Here is a 16,041-nt window from a genome sequence, read left to right on the forward strand (position 1 = left end):
GGCGGGGATCGGAGGCACCGGGGACACCCGGAGCCGGGGCTCTCCCTGACCCAGTGAGAAGCACAAGGGGGGCTACGCCGGCCCCCACCTGCTGCCGCCCGGCCCCTGGCCCCGTTCCGGGTGCGGAACCTCGCAGCGGGGTCCCGGCGGCAGGAAAAGCGGGTGGAGAGGGTATAGGAGCCCGGCCAGGGCTGCCCGGAGTCACCCAGTGCAGCGCGGAGAGGTGCCGATGGGTCTCCCACTGGGGACACCTCCAGTTTGGTGGCCCTCGCAGGGGATGGGGAGGACGGCCAGGGCATGCGGTGCTGGAAGGGTCCTCCAAACAGCATCTGACCTGGAAGCTGTTGCAGCCTCCATACTCCAGTGGAGCCCCTTGGGCTCTGGGGTCGCTGCCCCCTGATACCCCTAGAGGCCACCCTGAAGGGCTCACACAGCCTGTCCCCTCATACCCGTGATGACGGTGACTTTCTCTCTTCCAGGAAGGAGAAGAGAGATCCCTGTGTCCCTACTGCCCTGCCAGAGGAAGGAGGAGCCGAGAGAAGGCTCTCATCGATCCTTCCCAGCTGTGCGGAGCAGCCGGGACTCAGCTGTGAGCTGCCAAACTGACGGGGAGGACACTGTCCTGCTGCCTGCTTGGCCCCGTCCCCACCCCACCGCCAGCACCACCGCTGTCCCCTCTGTCCCCTGCCAATGCCGGCAGGTGGAGGCTGCACTGGCATCCCAAGTGTGAGACCAAGCTGTGGGCCCTGTTTACTCCTGTGGGACAGTGGCCATGGGGGCTGCTCTCTCCACTGGGGCGATCGTGGCAATTTCTTTTAACTGTGTCATTGCATTGCTCATCCTCATCCTCTTCCTCATCCTCTGCAAAGCTTGCAGGACCCCTTCATGTCCCAAGAAGAGCCCAGCTTCTGATGCGGATGAGTCAAGGAATGAAGAGAAGTACCTGCTGCAGCCCTGATCTGCCTGATTTGGGGAGTTGGGTACCCAGCTGTGCCAGAGGAGTTACCCCAGCCTGGATGCTTGTGCTAGGACTGGGGTACAAGACTAGGCATGATGAAAGCAGAGGGGACACCCAGCTGCTCACAGGGGCCATGACAGGGGGCACAGTCCTTTGCCTTGGTGGTTTTAGTGTGTGAAGTTCCTGCGAGTGCCTGCAGTGATCATGGGGATAGAGAGACAACAGATGGGGATGTGCTACAGGGACAATCATGCCTGTCCCAGCGGCCAGAAAGCACAGCAGGAGCCCTGCCCTCATGTGCACCCTGTGCTTGGGAAGAGCCTATGGGCCCGGGACAGTGGCCACCACAGTGCAGACCTGAGCAAGGCTGGGTGGAGGCTCAGAGAGGGGAGGCAGCAGGATTGGTACAGGCACTTTTTCCCAAGCAGGCTGGCTGTTCAATGGTGGGGTGTGCCCAGGGGGACCCAAACAGCCCTGGCCCTGCTGGCAGAGCAGGGTGTTACCAGTCCAGGTGTCTGGGGGTGGCCCTGGGGTGCCGTGGGTCCCCAGCCTCAGGATGGCATTTGGCACACATCTGCCCAAGCAGCCAGTTTGATGAGGCACAAGAGGGTCTGCATGGTCTGCCCGATCCTCCCCAGTCTGTCTGTCAATCCCCTCCAGCATTAGCACTAATGCTGCTAGGCAAACAGCCCTCTTCCTCACATGGGTTTGTCCCTGCCTTCCCTCCTGCCTACTGCCAGCTGAAGCCAGACAATGGGATTTGGCCAGCCTGCGAGCAGCAGACATGCCCTTGCTGGCATTCCCGTCCCCACTGACAGCTTTTTCCTTGGGAGGTGGGAGATGTGGGGAGATGAGAGTGCCCAGACAAACAGCACTGAAGGTTCTTTGACCCCGACTGTTCCCTGGGGATCACAGTGGCTCTGTGGGGAGGGATGCTGGTAGTCTGGCTTGTCCTCAAGCCTGGCTGCTGCATCCCCTGCCCTGCCAGCAGGTGCCGTGGGTTTTGGAGGGCTCTGCCTTGCCTATCCTAGAGCCGAGCAATAGCCATGGTCACTGCTGGCACAGCCACTGCAATAAGGGGACAGAGGGGTGGGGTGGGAGGGACACTGGCCAGGGTCCCTGTGCAGGCTTGGCCAGGCCTGGCAGAGCCTGGGGTTCCTCCCCACGTCAGGTGTAGCGAACACATCCCTTTGCAGCCTTGTTTTTACTAGACTAATAAACCAATTGTAGGACCCAGGTGGTGTCTCTGAGCTCTACCCAGCGCCTGAAAAATTTGGGGGAGGTGGTGTGTCCTGCCATCCCGCAGGCTGAGGAGCCCCGGGGCTGGTGGCCGATGTGACTGGAGGACTGTGGGTGGTTTGCTGGGTGATGGTGATAAGGAAGGGCTTGTGTCCTCATTCATCTGTGGCTTTTAAATGCTGGGTGAGAAACCTGACCTGGTGTTTTAATGCCCGCAGCATGTCTGCCTGGTCTGGAGACAAGTGAGTGTCAGCAGGGAGCACTCCCCAACCTCTGCGCCAGAGGCACTGTGAGTTTCCAAGCTGTGGCCTTACATTACAGAGATGCCTGTGGGGGACACAGGCCAGCTGAGTGGATGGAGCACACGTGCCACCACACCTGTGTGGTGGGACGAGCGCCTCTGGTCCCCAGTCCCGGGAACTATGCACAAGGATCCAGCGGTGACAGCCCCACGCTCACCGCTCATCAGCATGCGCCGAGGCCACCGCGGCTCCTGCCGCCACCGCAGCCACGCAGCAGCTAATCCTCTGCTGCACAGCGCCGGAGCCGTGGGAAGGCTCTGCAAACCCCGCCGCCCAGCCATTCCCGCAGGCACCAGCTGGGCTGAGGCCCCCGGGAGGGGGGAGCCGTGACCCTCCCGCAGCTGGTGAGCGGCAGCTGCTCTGATGTGCTCTCTGGAGGGATGGCACGTCATGGGCCAGGTTTCAAGCCACTCTCCAGCTTAGGCTGCCGCCCCAAAATCCAGGGGACCACACAAATGCCTGTGGGGCTGCAGCTCAGCGCTCAGTCGCTCAGGCCGCCGCTCACGGCGGGGCTGCCCGCCCTGAAGCTGCAGTCCCGCGGCCTTTCCTGGGGCTGCTGGGACCAGCCCTCACCTGCTCTCCATAGGGCTCTCACCTAGTGCAAACCCATCCAAGGGCAGGGAATGCCGAGGGCTTGTGGCTCTGGGGTAGCGAGCACGGTGAGATTTGCCTGACCCCAGAAGCGACCGCACACCAGAGCTCCCCCAGCACCTTCGTTTATTTGTCCGGGCACAGAGGCGAAGTGCTCCTGTTGTGCAAAAAGTGGGCGGCGCGGGCCCGTGGCTTGCATGCCAAGCAGCCGCCGATCAAAGCCGAGCTTGTTCGGCCGGCGGCTGCCTGGCAGAGTCATCGTTCCCCCCTCTTACGTCTCTGCCTTGGCCTCCGGCTCTCTTACCAGGCTAAGCAGCTTCTCCAGTTTCGCCATTTCAACCTCGGGACCCTTCTTAACCTCCTGGCCTTTCTTCTCCTGCAAAGAGAGCAAGCAGGACACAGCTATGAGCAGGGAGGGCTGCGGGGATGAGGAGGGGTCCGGCACAGGGATGGCTGCCGGACTGCTGTGTCCTTGCTCTCACCACGCACCGGAGGCTGATCCACAGGGACATGCACCTGCCTGTCCCTGTATTTCAAGCTTAAGGTGCCTTGAGATGTTTTAAAGGCTCTTATGGGCTGGGGAACGATGCTAAGGAGTGGGAGTGGATCTGCTGATCCACAGGGACTCAAACCTTCTTCTGCCTCTCTCTTCCCAGTTTCTCAGCCCCGTGGGACTGGAGCACCCTGTAAGCCCTCCAGCTATTCCCCCAAGCCCTGGGGGGGTGCCAGGCATGCAAGACTCCTACAGCAATGACAGCAATGCAGGTGTTCAAACCTCCCTGAAACAGTCCCATGACACCCATCCCATGCAGGTCCTCCTGGAAAGAGGCAGCCATAGGAGCAGAGATCATCCTTCTTGCACCCAAATAGCTTTTCCCAGGAGGGCAGCTGGCTGCTGAGAGCCCCTAACCCACAGTCCTCCAGCACCTGTCCCAACCGTTCCAGGTGCTCCCTGCTTGAGTGCTAAAGCAAACCACCAGCATCTTGAGAGCAATCACACAGCACAAGGGAAATAACCTGTCCAGTTCAGTCCTCACTTGTCTGGGGACAGCAGGAGCTTCCAGGCCCGGCAGGGGCCGATGTCCCTGCTGAGGAATACAAGTGCCACTCAATGCTTTGGGTAGAACACGTCCCCCCCTGCTGTGGGCTGCAGCATCAGTGCATTGCTCTGACCAGAGCTCTGGGACTTTGGGGAAGTGGCAACTGGGTTTGGACTCTCCAGGCTCACACCAGATCAGACACAGCTGCAGCAGAGGAATTTGCCAGCCTGCATTCAGCACAACAAACCCTCCCACAGCTGAACATCTACCCCATGGGGTTCCTCCAGAACAGCATCCCCACAGTTACCACTTTCCATCAAAAAGTGCTGTTTTCTGCTCACAGCCTTCCCCTTTGACAGCCTGCTGGATCTCGCCTTGCCTCTGGATTTGGGGGGTACTCCTGCTTTGGGGCTGGGAAGCTCCTCTGTGCCCAGCATGGCTCTGAACACCCTAGAAAGCAGCTGCCAAGCACGGGTGAGCAGGAGAGCTGGTACTCAGTCTGGCAGGTGGGCTTGGGAGAGGTGGTAGCAGGTCCCCAAGCCTGCAGCAGAGCAAAGGGAAGGGAACCTCACTAACCAGGCTTGGAGGCAGCCTGCAGAAAGCTGCTGTGCTGGCTCCTCTTGGCATGCCCAAAGCACAGCCTCTGCTCTCGGTGCTCTCAGAAGGCCAAGGGAGCAGGACACAGCATCTGAGCTAGGACGCTGCCAGCTTTCCTCTCTCCCCTCTTAGAACAGATCAATTCTCCTCTGAATCAGCCCCTCTAATGGCCCCAGGTGCAGCAATTACAAACACACTTCTCTTCAGCGCTGGAAGAAATGCTGGTGCACAACACAGAGAAAGTTGTAAGCCTGAATGGAACTCACACTAGCAAACATGGGCATCACTGAGTGATGACAACAGGGAAAGAAGTCCCCAGGGAATCCCTGTGGTTTTTCCCTCATCCCAGCCCAGTACAACCTTGATGGAGCCAAGGTTTCTGAAGCTGTTAGAGGACACTGCTGAGATGAAAGCAGTCCTGGGGGCAGGATGGGGATATTTGCTCCCAAGAAGACAGCCACACTCATGTCCTGAGCACATAAAGATGTGTTACGGATAAGCCAAGGTCATTTCATTTACTGAGTCCATTGATTTCATACTGGGATGGTTCCAGTTTGTGCTAAATGCCAAGTGAGCAATGCCCTTTTTGGCTCTGGTCTGGGCACTGTGAGTGATGTTTGTACTAAAGGCCCACATCACAGCTGAGCATCTCTCTGAGCAAGAGCCTTGGGGTAAACATAGATGCTTAAAGTATTTCAGGACTTAGCTATTTCTGCAGAAAAGCTGCTTTGCTGTCTGACACAGTTCAAAACCCTCCCTTTGGCACCCTGTGTCACACACAGCGCCCTGCACAGGTCCTTGGTACAGGCTAAAGAGGCAACTGCTTTGCTCAAATGGGAAAAGGAGATGCTGAAGCCACCTCCCATCAGTCTACATCCATCCCAAGCCCTTTGCTCTCCCCACTGGTAGGGTCATCAGGGAGGCTCCCTGATTGATGCCCTCCAGGTAGTAACACCAGGTCCATGATAACTGTGTCTAATCCTCACTGAAGTCACCAGTCTCTGGAAAGGCTCAGCTCCTAGTCACCAAGCTGTTCCTAAAACTTTGACTTTCACACTGGCTTATCTCCTTTGGTGCTTCTGAGCATGCTGCAACAAAGCCACGCGCAAGCCTGTAATGAGCCGTAACTGAACCAGAGCCCTAATTTAACGCCACATAACCAGGCAAGCAGGACGACACAGGGGATGAAAATTATAATGTCCTTTTAGGGGCACTGGAATGGAAAGTTCCCCTTTTTTCCTCCATCTGCTTTTCCTGAGGCGCTTGTGCAGCGAGCTGGCCAGGCCGCTGCTGGCTGGCTGGTGGCACCGGCACAGCACCGTGGGATCTGCTTAGATGCACGTGGCAGCTTCCTACAAATCCAGGGGCTTTGCCTGCATCAGGCCTATGAGGAGCAGCCCTCCTTGGAGCACAGCTATTGCAATTTCCCAGAGCACACACAAGTCAGGGAAGCATCACCTCTACACAAGGCTACTGCAGGGCTCTCCCTCCCAACAGATGTCACAGCCAGGTGTGGAGAGGGCACTCATGGGGCACTGCTCTCCTGTGTGTAGCCAAGCCTGTCCTCCACCTACATCCCTGCTTACACCACATCCATAGGGCTCATTTGGAGCTGAGAGGGAACCAGGGCACAACATCGTCCCAACTGAGATCTCAGATGCCAAGCTGAGATTACATGGGAGGTCTGCCCCTGAGGAGCTCATCCGATGGGTACTGGAGCTGCTCACAGCAGTGTTTGCATCAATTTTATTGTTAACAGTTTCCAACAGGAGAGCAAAATGCTCTTGGCTGAAATGGCGATGAGGGACACGAGCAGAAAGCTCATGGCAGGGGCAGAAAAGGTGCTGTGTGGGGATGGACCCTGCCCTGCTGATGGAACACTACTCCAGGGAGGGAGAGGGGGAAGCGACCCCCTACATATTCTCATGTTGCTGTGTTTGTGGCCAGGTTCCTCACTGCCCTCATGCTCCCTTTGTCTTATGCCTGGGATCTTCTCTGTCTCCCCAGGCAGGCAAACCGAGGCATGGGCCTCCTGGCCCTACAGAAGTGTGCAGGACCCTTGATGGTCCTCTCAGCCCCAAAGTGAGTACTGACACTGGAAGTGAAAAAGGAGGTGGAAGATGATTGAGGTGGAGCTCCAGTGGCAAGGGTACAGTGAGGACAAGGACAAAGATGAGGACAAGAATGAGGATGAGGACTGGCTGCTCAAAGATCCATTCCTCTGTGAGCCCCAGCCCCACTGCTCCCTATGCTGGCACAAACTGAATTCTACATTCAGGATATGGGATTCATTTAAACTGGATTCCTGAGTCTTGGCTGATGCCTTCATTCCCTAGTTGAACAGTATACTGCTGAGCTAATAAAACTCTCCCATAAAAGCCATGCTACTGGCACTTTGCAGCATCCATTTTTTCCCATTGGTGGAATAGTCATAAAACATCTGCTCTAAAGTTTCGATTAAACAAGGCAAAACATATTTGTTTTAGAGTACAAAGGAAGTCAACAATGCTGGCATGAACACAGACACAAAAGTCCCCATAACTCCCCTGGGAACAGAGTGGACCCTTTCCCCTGCTGAGTCTTGGCCAAGGGGCACAGGCCTGTCTCTGCCCTGTTGTTGTCCTGACACTGATGCCATTCCTTACAGGATGGGATTTCTGGACACAGTCATGCCGGGACAGGATGTAGCCATTTCACAAAGCAGCGCAGTGACCTAAGACATCAGCTTCCCGTGCAAAAGGGGTTTAAGCCTTTACAGACTGATTTTAAAGGGTGTAAGAAGCTTCAAGAAGCCACCCAAAACTGCTGCCCAAGCCCCTCACTCTTATTACCCTCAGTGGGAAGGGGCACACAGGCTGTCAGGTTTGTTTTGGAGAAGGTGTTTTCTTGTTCCTTCTACCCTACTCAGGGATAGGCTAAGGTGACAGCTCCAGGGTAAGGGCTTCTCCATTAGCAAAACACGCTAGTGACTGGTGAAATGAATTAATGAAAGCAAAGATGAGTTTCTCGGGAGTATTTCTGTTGAGAAGACCAAGGAAACCCAAGCCCCTGAGCACAGCAGAATTCACCTCGCTGTCTCCCTGGGCCACTAACCAAACATGCATCAACAGGAGTGTGATATGACTTGCAGCCCTGAAGCCTTTCTAACCTACTCCCTTGTGGTTCTATAGCAACCCAGTGCTGTTATATGAAGCTGGAGTTATGCTGAGCTGGGGATGATGTCTGTACCAGGTCCACTTCTGGGCTCTCAAAAGCCCATTTACACACAGCGGCAACACGCTTATCAGCCACAGAGAGCCATGAGTCACACTCACAGCCTGATCTCACAGCACTGCTCCTGGCCCATGGAAGGATTAGCTGACAGACTGGAGATAAGGATTTGGGCTTATTTTGCTACTGTTTGGAAATAAATGACGCAGGAAATGTTCTTGCAGGGAATGAAGCCACCAGAAAAGCCCAGGAGATGGCTGGGTCATTCAGGAAACAGTAGCCACACCAGATCATTGGCCTCAAAGATGCTCTTACTTCCAGCTTCAGCATGATCCCAGGGAGGGGAGAGAGGGAAGAGCTCCCCTATATACACCCAAACTGCTGTGTTTGTGGCCAGGTTCCTCACAAACAGTGAACTGTGCAGTTTAGGGCAGGCACCCTGCCTTGCTCCACCTCACATACTGACTCAGGATTTTGGCCAGCACCTGCACTGGACCCTGCCAGGACACAGTAGGGCAGACAAGTCTCAGGGTCCCTGCTGACCTGCCTTTGCTTGTTGGAAGTCATCAGCAAAGCCACTGGAACCAGATAAGTCACAGTGCTGGGACCAGCCTGTGGCTCAGCAGCACACATCTGCCAGGAAGCATGTGGGAGCAAAGGTCAGGATATCTGACAGGCAGGAAATGCAAGCAAAATTGAATCAGACCTGGAAGTGGGTGGGAGCATCACTGGAAAAAGAACAGAGGGAATTGGATGACATTCAGGGGATGTGGGCAGGGATCACCTGTACCTAAATGGTGGGTACCTGCCCACAGCACACCACAGGGCTGACTGGCTTAAAACACCTACGGGAGAGGGGAGAAAACTGATGGACTGGATGGGCTCTGCAGCAGCAGAGAGCCAACAGCTATGGCCATCAGGGAGGACAGCCATCATCACAGCCCTATGTCTGCTCTGCCAGAGGCCGTCTGGGACTCCACATCTTTGCTCAACCCCACCACAGTGCTCTCTGGCCAAGCAAAAGCTGTGCACACAGCAGGAGCTGTTCCCTGAAGAAGATTCCCAGTTCTTGCTAACTCCAGAGCCACAAGCACTGTCTCTTACAGACCACTAATTTAGGCACCTAAATATAGCCACAAGAAGGCCACATTTAGCATGAAAACTTCAGTGAGCAAAATCAGGCTGAGTGCAGACTGGGCTCACAGCAGTCCCCACAGCTCCTCTGAACTGGGCATTACAGTGACTTGTTATCTCCTTCTGAATTTATCCCTGTACCTGCTGCAGAAACCCACTAAAACCATTTAAAACACTTGGTCTGCTGCCTTTTCCATTGTCTGAACCATTTACAGGTTCAAAACAGGGATGCGGTCATGAACCTCAGTTCATGTGTCACCAAATAAAAAACTTTAAGGAGAAGGAAAAATTTTAAAGTTATCCAAAGACTGAAATGGTCTGAAACGAGCCAATACCCTTAACTCTGCCCTGCACAGATGCTGTGATTAGGAAGCATCAGCAACAGAGTTTTGACAGCCATGGGGACAACTTGGCTACAGTCTAACTGTGAGCTCTGTGTGTGTGTGTGCGAGAGAGAGAGAGATGGAGAACAACTTTCTTTTGGGCGTCATTACCCTTGGTCACTGAGACAAGATAACAGCAGCCACTTCAAAAGGAGCAGCCTGGTGAGAAGACAAACTCCTCACAAGGTGTCTGGAAAAGATTTTCAGTCGTATCAGTTAACAGAATCGGTACTAAGCATTGAGGAAAATCATTGTGTGCTCAGTGTGCAAGGTAATTACCCTGTCCTGACACACAGCAGTCTCATAAAAGGGTTGGAGCAGAATGAAAAGCCCAAAAGCTTTTTCCTCAAGCCTGGGGGGCCCTGGTGGTGCAAACCATCTTTGGGATAAAGACAGAAGGACAGGATGCCCTTTCCTTCACCTCCCTAGGGGACAGGCAGTGCCCACTGCCTGGATCCAGCCCCTACGAGGTTCAGATTTTCTGCTGTGCCATCGGGCTCTTCTGGATGGGATCAATTACTTTAATTACCTTTTAGCTCAGTGGGAAGCCCCAGTACCCAAAGCCTGCCCCCATGCCATGGGTTACAATGGCATTGGAGGGAAAGGCTGGCAGGGGCATTAATGCCCGATATTTTAGCTGTGGGATCTCTCAGACTGAAGCAGTGGGTCGGAAGGAAACAGGAAGGGGATTTTAGTTGAGATTGTCCATAAAAACCACTACACAGACAATATGTTGTGTTCTAGCTCAACTTCAAATATCATTGCAATTCCAGTGACACACAGACACCAAACCTCAGTGTGTCATAGACAGTCCAAAAGCTGCACAGGCTTCCCTAACTTTTATACCTACCACAAGGAGCCACATCTGCAGCACCTCTTTACTTGGGCTGGCAGCCCTGAAGCAAGAGGCTTGGGCACACAGAGCACCCACAGGCACATATGTCAAACTCATCCAGAGGGGCAAAATCAAGGAGATGCCCTGCAGAGAGCAGTGACCCCAGCAGCCTTAAGCTGCATCTCTTGATGCCAGCTGGCAGGCAGTCCTGCCAGCCACCCAGCAACATTTCTTTATCACTCATCATCTCTTTCTCTCTCTTTTTTTTTTTTTAAACTTCAGTTTTACTTTAGCATTTTTGCATGCCAGCTCAGTAAGCTGTTACAGATTAGAGTTTAATAAAAGCAAGCAAGCACGGATGTAAATATGCAGCTCCTGCAACACTTGAGTACTGCTGTTATCTCATAGAGCATAGCATCTCATGAGAGAACATATGCAGTTGTCTGAACAGTGTATTTTAAAAAGTTGCAGTTTTTCCAATCTTTCTCTGGCCACCACTGTCAATATACACATATCCACTTTCATCACCTTTTAACTGCCTTAAGGAAGTCCAGCTGTTGTTTCTAACATAGCACTTTCTTAATTTTTTTTAAATACAGTTTATAAAAATATGTGCATAGGAAATACATTTTTGTTTGCTACTAACAAGAGAGCACGTGAATATACTTCATTCTGTATAAATACAAGTACATTGGAAATCAAATTTTGCTATTGTTAGAAGCAAAAATAAATGTCTTCACTCACAGATGCCCCATATTTAATAACAGTAAATGCCAATGGCATGAAAGATGTATTACAACTGATACTCTTCTGCTTACGAAAGAGCTCACTCTGCAATTTAATGTCAAGCCACAGTGCTCTCTTCCTCTCTCCTGCTCTCCATAAGTGAACTCAGGGATGTTCCAGAAAATAGCATTGGGTATTTCAACCATGTGAACAGTTGTGTCATCTTGACACCACATTCTCCTGTGTAGTTTTCATTTAAATCACAGTGTCACCTGGGGCAGAACTAGGAGGGGTTAGTCCACCCTGGTCCATGGCGGGAGTAGCTACTCTTAAATTGCTTCTGACAGATGCTTGTCCAGCACTTGATCCAGTCCTTGGGGTGCCCAGCACAATATGCCCCAGGCAGTAGATTGTCACGTTCTGCTCCCATCACCTGCATGGCCATTTCTTTTGTACAGCCCCAGGAACGGTGCCCATCTCCTGGCAATGTCTGCCAGTGTGTCCCTCTGACACTCAGAGGAACGTTCTCCCTAAGCCTTTTCCTGCCATCTCATAACCTCAGAGCACTGCCTTCCTTACCCTGCCAACCCAGGACCTCTTTGGGAGTGCTCATCTCTCTCATTCCCCTGCATCCAGCCTCTAAGCTGTCTGTATGGTCCTTGCTGCTCTCCTGCTCCTCATGTCCTTCAAGCCTGGTACCCCAAATGGGAGCTGAGGCCTTTGCATCACTAAGCAGTGCAACAGGATCAGCTTGTGCTTCCCACTCACTCCTCTCTTGCCTGTGCTCCCCTGTACACCTCTGCTATGGCAGGGCACTGTTGGCAAGTGAGATCGTTTTCAGTTTACCTCCTCAGTCAGTTATTCCCACCTCCTTTCCCTGTCCTTCTATTTGCCTCCCTCCTTGCTGAAGCGCATCCTGTTTCCGTCAGACCATGTCTCCCATTTGCCACAGATTAAATGACTTGCACAGCTTCTCTCCACCTGCTGCACAGGAAACAGCCAGGCAAATGATAAATGCCACACAAACACTCCCAAGCCTGTGAGCCAGATACACTGTTAGCCTGGACCCTGTGGGATGTCACACTAAATCGCATCAGATACGACTGAGTTACGCTGCAACATGCAAATCAGGGCTTAAAAGGGGTCAGCGAGAAGCTGGACGCAGGACAAGCATGGAAAATCCTGCAGCTAGAGCTGTTGCTCTTCTCTGGGATTTCACCCTGTTACAGCAACTGAGAAATCCCTTCCTTACCCACAAACAGACAAGCCTCAACTCTATCCCACTGCAGCGCCCCTTTGCCCTGGGAGTTCCTGAGCTTTGCTGGTGTCAGTCCTCTCCTCGAGATGGGCTTGTGCTGCTCCGTGGATGATGCCTGTTGCTGCCTGTTGAGGCATCTCCACTCTGAGCCCATGAATCCTGGCAGTGATGCTGAGGTTGTGTTACACACTCCCCATTCATGTTCAGTGACCCAATGGGATTGGACTGTCCTCAAGGGTCTCGTTAAGAGCTGTACAGAGAGTAGGATTCATCCTGGTCTGAGTGCAAATGCAGGGCCCAAGGACTGCATATTAGAAGCAGCACAGGATAAATCAGAACTTAGCTAACAGTCAGAAGCAGACAGGATAAAACAACACAGGAGAAATCCAGCAATGTGCTGGGGCGCAGCTCAGGAAGTGCTCCTCTGGGGCATAGGCATGCATGGAGCACTCATTTCCTTCTGGGAGACCTGCCAGTAGCATGCTGATATGCCCTGATCAACATCGGCTCTGTAGGAAGCAACCCAGGGAGGACCTTGATATGTACCCCCTGGCACACAGTGATGGAAATGGCAACAGGGCTGGAGCTGGGGATGCTTCTGTCCCACCAGCAGACCCAGATTCCGTATGCGCTGGTGATCCGTGCCTTTCCCTGGCCCTGCCACCCTGGAGCACAGACTCTTCTGTGTCCTATCTGGAGGCAAAAATGAGGAGCACTGTGGCTAAAAAACAAGTCTAGAGCCTGTGTTCATTTAAGGTGTCCAGGTGGGAGCCAGCCAATTTTAACAACAATCCAGTCTTAAGATGCTGATCTGGCTCCAGGCCAAGTCTTTGTACTAAGCTCCTTAACATCCTGTTTAGAAAAGCATTATTAAAATCTAACTGCTTAATGCATATATTGCTGTTTTAATTATAACAGAAGCAGAAGAGAGACATGAGCAGTAATCAATCTCTCTGATGCTAACACACATCCAAAGAGGGAACTGGTCATGGGAAAAGCCAACCAACATCATTTAAGGAAAACAGAGGGAGATAGTCCTAGTGATTGTCCACGCTGCCAACAGCACAGCCTCAGTGTGGCCAAGGGTGGCCTCCCTAAAGTGCTCTTTGCTTTGAGACACTGACCAGGATGCTGCACCTGAATTAATTTTACATGTTCGCTGCTCTGTCTCTCTTGTACCAAAATGTAATTACTTCAGAGCCACAGACCAGTTAAATCCATCTGCTCAGCTGGCTGCTGAAACTAATGGATCTTCTTTGTAACAAAGTAGTGCAAAATAAAGGCACGCTGGGAAGAAAAGGATGTAGCATTCATTAAGGTCCTTAAGGTAAACTCTTCCCAAGGTAACCTCTCCATTGCCTAGCAAGTCCCACAAATACTAAAGATGGAACCAGGCTAATCAGCAACTGACAGCTTCAGCAAAACAGTGGCCAAGCTGGCAGAACAAACTAGCTGACAATTAATAGCAGATTTAAGGACTAGAGGAAACTTGTTAGCAGAGGTGAACTGAGGTTGATGTGCATCCTTAACATTACATGGATAGATCCACTACTGAACAATTCTTCACCAAAAGGAGTGTCAAGCACTGGAACAATCTGTCCAGGGAAGGTGTGGTGTCACCATCCCTGGAGGTATTTAAAAGACATGTAGATGTGGCACTTGGGAACATGTTTTAGTGGTGGGGCTGGCAGTGCTGAGTTAATGATTGGACTTGATGGTCTTAAAGGTCTTTTCCAATCTAAACAATTCTATGGTTCTGTGATTAAGAGAAGAACAGTGACACAAAGCCTGTCACCTTCATGAGGCTGAAAACCTCAAGACAACAGCAAGTGTTGATCAGTGACCTGATCCTTGACCCACTCATTGTGTTGCTGGAGCTGGGACAAAGGGTCATGGCTGAGGCAATGGTTCCAGGCAAACAGCCAGCATTCCTCCTTGGGGCCCTTGGAGAAGGAATCACTTTGGTGGAGATGGCAGAGATCTTGTCACATCTGGATACTAATTCCGGCTTCATATTCCCTCAGCATAGTAGCACAGATTCCCTCATCATCTCAGGAGGGGTCACTTCTTCCCAGGCTCTTCTGTTTTCATTCTGATCTGACCCCAAGCACCAATTCTCCTGGTATCGCCCTGATGTGAGGAAATCCCTGAAATGCAGATGTGTTGTCAGGCTACAGGACTAGGGGGAAACTAATAAAGACTGAACAAGAACCTGGTGATGCTTTGAGAGTCCTCAAGATGACACCCAGAATTGTTCCTCTCCACTAGCACCTAAACTGACCTAGAGGAGTGGTGGAAGCAACTGCTGCCTGACCCCGCTAAATCCCACTGCTTCTCATGCAAAATAGTTCACCATGTGGATCCTGCATGTAAAGTGCTGGGATATGCAGACATCACAAATGCCAAGGCCTGTTGCTAATCCTGCTCTTCCCCCTCACTGCAGGAGAAAGGTCAGCATGATTTGAGAGATGGATGAGACAAATCGCAGCAGGGGATGAGCCCATCCCACTGCCACACGCCTGGTACTGTGCGAGTGCCTCAGCATCAAAAACACCCTGGAAAGAGATGTTTTCACAGCTGGCAACCAGTCAGGAAACAAAAGAGAGACAGAAAGGGGGCACTTGTGCTCAGAAAATTAAATCCAAATTTAATTACAGTAATTATACTTTCGTTAACACCCTATTTGCCATAAAGATGCATAAAATCCCTAAGTGAGAGCTGCAATTGCTCCAAAGGTGAAAGGAAGGTAGCAGAAGAAAGAGTGCCATCTTCTCCCTAACCTGTAAAGAAGCATAGATCATTGTGAATGGTTACTGTTTGTGATTTAACTCCCCAGCAACCATGTGTAAATGAGCCAGAAATCCAGCAAGAGCAGCAAAGAACTTGTAACAGAGTTGATTTATTCCAGCAACCCCTGATTCAACCATAAACAAAGCCAATCTTTCCTATATGATCACCTGGGGCTTGGATGCTATTGTGGTGTACACAACATGAGACAAATTCTCACATCACTCCCAGCTGAAATCACACTGTGTTGCAGGCATAGGATCACTGACTAGCTTGGGCTTGTTAACATAACTCTGAGTCCTTGGACCACAGAAACTTAGTTCAGGCTCAAGCAGAATCAAGCACAGCAGAGTCCAGCCCTGTCAGATGTTTTTGGTACTTTGGAAGGGTCTTCACTGAATTAAATTCTTTGATTTCAGTCCATCTCCTCAATGTTTCAAGGTCATGTGGAGATTTGATATATAACCTTTCAAAGTCCTCGTGACCTCCATGCCACCAGGTCCTCTCGAGACTTAATAAGTGGATTTGCTAGATCAGCAAAGGAATGAATAAGAAATTTGAAATGCTAGTGAGGACACCAATCTACCCTTTCAAATAAATCTGCAGGCTGCTCTATCATCCCAGTTATTCCACTGATAACAGCTCTTTGGGGGTGATTTTTGAGCTTTTTACACCCTCCACTTCTGGCATAACCTCTGCAATCTCCTGGCATAGCTCAGACATGCACTTGTCATGTGGCTTGGCATCAAAAGACAAGTAGAGAACCACAGGAGAAGGTTCCCTCAGGAGGAACAGGTAAAGCCAAGGATGGCTACAGAGGCTGATGAGAACCACACTCAGCCCCTGTGTAACGCTAAGTGTGCACAAGAGCAGCTGTAAGTCTAACAAGCAGCCCAAGTGTTTCATATTTCCTGTTGTACAACCGATAGAGCTTCAGCAGGTTTTCTACAGAAAGATGCAACACAGGCAGGCAGTTCCAAG

General features: G+C 51.9%; 2 protein-coding genes across 2 annotated transcripts in view; one reads left to right on the forward strand and one right to left on the reverse strand.

Annotated features, from left to right (window-relative positions):
- Positions 1 to 486: 486 nt before the first annotated feature.
- ENHO (energy homeostasis associated) lies at positions 487 to 2,194 on the forward strand. Its single transcript, XM_018077204.1, has one exon. It carries the CDS (start codon positions 773 to 775, stop codon positions 956 to 958), a length of 186 nt encoding a protein of 61 aa, XP_017932693.1. The 5' UTR covers positions 487 to 772; the 3' UTR covers positions 959 to 2,194.
- A 1,034-nt stretch (positions 2,195 to 3,228) lies between these two features.
- Positions 3,229 to 16,041, reverse strand: part of DNAI1 (dynein axonemal intermediate chain 1) — a 141,416-nt gene continuing 128,603 nt past the window's right edge. Inside the window, exon 20 of the mRNA XM_029961550.1 lies at positions 3,229 to 3,466. Coding sequence (XP_029817410.1) covers positions 3,362 to 3,466 — 105 coding nt within the window. The 3' untranslated portion in view covers positions 3,229 to 3,361. The remainder of the gene's footprint in view (positions 3,467 to 16,041) is intronic.

This window comes from Manacus vitellinus, unplaced genomic scaffold, assembly GCF_001715985.3.
Source record: "Manacus vitellinus isolate BGI_N305 unplaced genomic scaffold, ASM171598v3 scaffold_36_pilon, whole genome shotgun sequence".
In the NCBI taxonomy this organism is placed as follows: Eukaryota; Metazoa; Chordata; class Aves; order Passeriformes; family Pipridae; genus Manacus; species Manacus vitellinus.

Excerpts from the sequence above, each read along its gene's own strand:
- ENHO (XM_018077204.1), top strand. The coding sequence starts at position 773 with ATGGGGGCTGCTCTCTCCACTGGGGCGATCGTGGCAATTTCTTTTAAC.